Source organism: Oxyura jamaicensis, chromosome 13 (assembly GCF_011077185.1).
Source record: "Oxyura jamaicensis isolate SHBP4307 breed ruddy duck chromosome 13, BPBGC_Ojam_1.0, whole genome shotgun sequence".
Lineage (NCBI taxonomy): Eukaryota > Metazoa > Chordata > Aves > Anseriformes > Anatidae > Oxyura > Oxyura jamaicensis.
Genome location: NC_048905.1, coordinates 9,233,001 through 9,238,853, shown reverse-complemented (window position 1 = coordinate 9,238,853; position 5,853 = coordinate 9,233,001). Strand labels below are relative to the sequence as shown.

Sequence of the window (5,853 nt, the reverse complement as noted above, 5' to 3'; positions counted from 1 at the left end):
AGAGGCTTTGATTTTGACCTAGGTGACAGATGATTCCAGCTTTTATCATTTATGCATAGTCACAAAATCCCCACTTCCACTGTCCTGTACATGGGTTTGGATTATCAGTCTACTGCTGCTCACTTATTTAACTAAGCTTGTAGCAGCTGCCAGTGAAAGGGTAAATCATGCCCACTGGTAAGATCTAGAAAACAAATATCACTATGAGAAGATAATGCACTAGTCACCTATGCTCTCTAAACATTGAGGACTTCATGCAGTCTTTCTTAAGATACGAGCAGCACTGCCTTTTAAGAAGCTTACTTCCACAATGAAATTAAGACAGTATTTAATCATTCTGTGAGATCTTCCTGAACAGAACATCAACTTTACCAGTCAGCTCTGAAGAAGCAATGAAACAATTTCATTAGGGAAAGGTGACACCACTTTGAAGAACAGTGCAGTGCATTTCTGGTACTTCAATGCGATGCAAAGAGTGTGGCATGTTGGTACCCACATTATTACAGCAAATCAACTCCCATTATGAGAGCACAAGAGATAGGAAAGGCAGTCATTGTAAAAGATTTTACTAACTGAGAAAAGACCAACTGCATGAGTAAGAAAAATGTTCAAATGTAGAACTTGTCACAATTTTGCCAATATAAAATATTAAGTGGAATTCCATAAAGAAAAGCAAAAAAAAGTCTTTTGATTTCAACAGATCGACTGTACAGATCTCAAACACGCATGAGTTAATCGTAATAAATGAGACTTCCATTTCTTCGGTCAGAGTCCTTTGATGCCAGAAGAACAGAGCAAATGTGCTACTTTCTTGGAAAAAAAAAAAAAAAAAACATTCCAGAAGCACCTACTACTGCAAGCATTAAGCAGAATTTTTACATTGAAAGTTATTCAGGCTCTTTCGATCCATTAGACTTTGTTTTTAAACAAAACCCAGTTTACATAGATACAATAAATAGTTTATTAACGGAATGTATGTGACTTTCTCTCTTATTCTCAGCACTTTGCACACAGATATCAACGCAGCTTCCAGTTCAAGCCAAAGACAAAAGTTAATTTCATGGCAAAATGAAGAGAGGATAAAAGATAAGACTGGCACCTCTGAGTGCCTCGTTCCTCAAGTGTTTGTCTGGTTCGCCAAACCTACAGGCAGATTGGTGTTTCTTCTCTCCACACTTTGATCTAACCGCTTCTTCCCAACTTGGCTTCATTTAAGCTCTTCTTAGTCATGTTGTGTACTCCATGGGGACAGTATAAATCATGCCTGCTGTTATACTATTTCAGCTATTGCAATATCCCTTTTACAGTAAGTCTAACATTATTATGCCATCCCTTTCTGATCTCTCATAATAGTTCAGTTTAGCTCTGGAATTTTACAAGAATGGGAAGAGTCTTTTTTTCAAAATATAGAGCACAGTGGCCAGGAATAAGGCAAGGGCAAGAAAGATCAGCAGCTTGTCTGTCAGTTCCCTGCGATTGTACTTTGTTATTAGCTTTCGCCCCAGCTGAATTGTCCCAGACATAGACTTAAATTCTTCATTTGCTTCCAGGATGGTTCGTGAAGAATTGGCTGAAATGAACAAAAAAGAAAAAGATTCAGCTGGTTGCGCTTCAGAAATACCTGACAATGGACGTAAGCATGCAGCATTTGGCAATACAGGTAGTGACTGAGAGATCCTCCTGCGTCAGACTTACGGCTAAGACAAAAGCAGGTTGTGTTCCTGCAGAATTTTTTACAACTCAATAGTCCCGACGTGATAAGGAAAAATGCAAAGCAAAATGCAAGTACTGAATGACTTAAAGGCCCTATGTCTCATTACTGAACTCTTTAATTTTTAGGTTAACAGATCAAATCTGGTCTTATGAACAAAGTCAGTTCTACCTGAGAGCTCTCTGAAAGTAGAGTGAAATAAGAATGGCGCTAGAACCACCAATTTAAGAGAAATCACCATCACTATCAGCGTCAGTTCTAGCAGCAGCAGGTCAAGTTATTTGAATATATCCAATGGACAACTGAAACTGTTCCCACAAGTCACAGCAATATATCATTAGGATTCCGATGGGGCTAGAGAGAGTGCAAAAGCAGCATGGAACAGCATGAGCTCCTTAATTATTCTCTTCAAACAATTAAAAATTTGTTTTGTGGTTACCATTTTTGACAAACACAATCCTTTTTGACAAATGAATTCTTGTTGTTTTTCTTCTACTCAAAAAGACAAAATCAACTACAGAAAAAGAATATTGGTAAACCTCAATTAAAGAGAGAATTTGAGAATATGCCAAAATGGGAAGATGGTTGGTCGTTTTCAACTTTGTTTTCCCTGTGAAAACAGTCAACCAACCAACCAAATCCCTGAGACCCACCAGCCTTCCTTCTTTCAAATTACTAAAGGACAGAAAGCAAGTGCCCTGGAGTCCCCTTCTTCTTCCAGTACGGAACGCATACTTCGTACTAGAGTGAACGCTGGTATACCACTCTATACTGAGCTGACTGATCAAAGAAAGTACTCTATGTTGTCTGGTTCACAAAAGCAAGCATAGTGGAAGTACTTCTGCAACACTGCAAATCATTTTGTCCCATCTTAAAGAGGTATTCTGATCTAAATGAAAAGAAGAAAACCTGTTGCTTTCCATTACTGATGACAAAGCAGAACTTCCTAGCTGCATGTATTCACCATGTACTAGGATAAGACTTGCCCAGAAAAAAAAAAAAGAAATTCTAACTGCCAATTCAAAAATTGCAGCTGGGTTTTGTAAATGACCTTTTATAGCTTTTCCCTTGATGAACTCCAAGTGGTGTTCAGTCACAAACAGGGTGACAAAGTGTCTGCCAAACTGTCTTTTTAATGGGAGAAGAAACATGCTATGTTAGCATGAACAAACTGTGCCCAGCTGCCATCCTCAGATGGGGGTAGAAAGCCCCTAAAGGAGGGCAAAAGTTGCATTATTTATCCTAGTCAATAAACTGTTCTCTCTTCTGCACAAAAGCACAGCTAGTAAGAGGCCCAGTCAGTGCAGATCCAACTTCTAAATGGTTCATGAATCACCAATTTTGACAGGTCACTTGATTTATTGTCTTAGGAGTCTAAGCCAAAGAACGGAGTGAAATCTTGGTTTCACAGTCCCTGATGCACTGCTGACAGAGCAAATGACCTTGGGTTCAAGTCACTCGATCGCCTCATCTCTTAGTCATCCCAGCTGGAAAAGGGATGAAAACAGTCTTCCTAGTCATACCAAGTTTCCTCTAAGTATGGACTTGTACCTATGCTTTTATTCTCTCTGTTACCAAATGGATGCTGGGACAGCAGCACAGAGCAACACCAAACACTCTTTACACTGTGTGAACTCACACTGCTTTTACAACTGCTTTTATATGAAACTAGAACAAGAGCTTCTCATCCTATCCCCTAGTCCTTATTTATTCACAATCATGAAACAAAAACTCCAGCAAACAGCTTCATGCAATGTACATTGTTATTTTCTGTTTATGTTCAAATGTTAGAGGAGTTCTGCTGGACAATTCTTTAATTATAACCACAGCAAGTTCTCCTACGCTGTGCTCCACATCACGACAGTTTACCACTCCTCATCCTAGCAGAACCAGTGAAAGGACTGTCAGTCATCCAACCCCCACCCATTCACCCAATTACATCTGTACCTAGGGTCTGCACAGTCTCCTCGCTCTGCTGGACTTGCTGTGACATCATCCTGCTAATGCCCATCAGACTCTCTGTGATGTTACTTGCACTCTCTGCCAGACTTTCCTTTGTAGTCTTCCTGAAAAAAGAAGAGAAAAAAAAATTAAAGCATGAAGGGATAAAATTGTGTCTTTGGGTACTGCACAAAAGTATGGCTGTACTTTGTGTACAAAAGACGCAGACAGGTTTTACTGCATAAGAACTGGAGATTATCTTCACTAAACCACCACAGAAAAATTGCAGAATATTAAAGTCATGAGCCAAAATAACTGTGGCTCAGTCTCACATAGGCCTGAATTTTACCAGTTATTCATCCATGATGGTACAACTTCAAGAGGTGGCATGGAAGCACCGATACAAACTACCACTTCATTATCCTAGGTATCCCATTTGCTGCTTCATGATACTGAGTAAGACAATTTCTCAATACACAAATTATACAAGCTTATATCCAGTTTTACATGTGAAAACAGCTTGCACAATGATCTATTACATGTTTACAACCTCAATTGGAATTAATATAAAAGATTGTCAGGAAAACTGTGAAGACTACCACAACCCCTTCTCTGCTTTGAGATGCCAACACCAAAAAACCCTTGAAATTATCACAATTCTTAACAGTTTAAACCTCCTCAGAAGACAGCCACTCTCCCTAAAAGAAATGTTCTAGATGCAATCAAATAACTTGGAAATATTACATCATTTCCACTTATACTAGAGAATACAGCATACACTGTTTAAGTTTCACATCATTCCAGTGGACACCTTAATACCTTTGTCTCAAGGAGTCTCTTCCCTGCAGCAGTTGATCTTTCTCAGCATTGTCAATAGCAATTTTGCAAGCCAGATTTGCCTTTCTCCAAGCCGCCTGATTGCTGAAATCACAAGAGCACAACGTTGTAGTATGATGGTAACAGCCTGCAGGCTGAAACAATTTTCACAAAGCAGTCACCATAACCAGGCGTATGCTATGTATGATACACACATGCGCTTTCTCTGTATTATACCACAGAATAACAGTACGCAGTTCTTTCATTTTGTCTTCTAAGTCTATCATCTGTGGAGCAAGGGGAAGAATACTGGGCTAGCTGACAAAAAACACTCTCAAACCACTTATTTACAGGCTCAACTGTTCAAAAGAAGAGTGTCTGGTCAGAAAACCAAAACAGGAGAGAGGGAGGAGATGAGAGCCCTATACTTTTGTCCCTGATTGACTCTTGGTCTTGGTCAAAACAGCATCACACCAGTGACTGTATTTGCAAAACAGGATCTGAAATTCTGCATGGAAGTCAGGTACCTCAGGGTACAGGGGACCATAAATAGTATCAACTGCCCAGCCTACCTGAGCATTTGCTTTTTGTGGTTTTCCACTTCCTGCAGCAAAGCTTGTTTCTCTGACTCTTTATCTTGCTCCCTGGCCATCTGTTCCAGCTCCTTGGACAGAAAGCAGAAAGCCGAAAATCAGCCGAACTGCCGCCACCTGCAGCTTGGACACCCCCCCACACCTCCCCTCCGCGAGGGGGCGAATTAGCAGCGACTCATTCGGAGAATTAACACCCTCACAGCCCCCAGCTCCCCCCCTCAGCTCGTCCCCACAGCCTCCCCCACAACCTCACCTGGATGCGGCCCCGGAGTTGCCGGAATTTCTCCTTCACGGCGGCGTTGAGCTCCGTGAGGGCGCTCAGCGGCCCCGGGCAGTCCCGGATGTCCTGGAAGACAACGGCCCAGTCAGCGGGGCCGCCCTACGAGGCCGAGGGCGCCCTGCAGCCGGCCGGGGAGGGGGAGAACCGCGGCCTCGGTGGGGTGAGGGAGCCCCGGGCGGCGCTACCTGCACGGCCGCCTTGATCTCCAGGTCGAACTTGACGATCTCCTGGTGGCAGACCCGCACCGGCACGCAGGCGGCCGCCGCCATCTTGCGAGCAGAGGCCGAGCGCCCGCGCCTCCAGCGCCGCCTGCGGGCGCCGCCGAGGGCACGACCCGGCCGCCGGCTCCCCTGAGGCAGGGCCGGGGGCTCCTGCGGCCCCGGCTGAGCCCCTGAGGAAGCGAGATGTCCTCCGGCTGGAAGGGATGAGGGGCAGGCGCCTCGGCCCTAAAGCGGGGACTGCCGGGAGAAGCGATGCCAGCTGTCTGTGAGCAGCAGAGCTCTTGGTTTTGG

General features: G+C 43.4%; 1 protein-coding gene across 1 annotated transcript; it reads right to left on the bottom strand.

Moving 5' to 3' along the window:
• Positions 1-313: 313 nt before the first annotated feature.
• Positions 314-5,737, bottom strand: BNIP1 (BCL2 interacting protein 1). The gene is made up of 6 exons (XM_035338880.1): positions 5,527-5,737; positions 5,315-5,407; positions 5,041-5,132; positions 4,472-4,573; positions 3,659-3,777; positions 314-1,570 (listed from the first exon to the last, which is right to left on the bottom strand). The coding sequence occupies exons 1-6, from the start codon at positions 5,608-5,610 to the stop codon at positions 1,374-1,376; spliced, it is 687 nt and encodes a 228-aa protein (XP_035194771.1). The 5' UTR covers positions 5,611-5,737; the 3' UTR covers positions 314-1,373.
• Between the last annotated feature and the right edge of the window lie 116 nt (positions 5,738-5,853).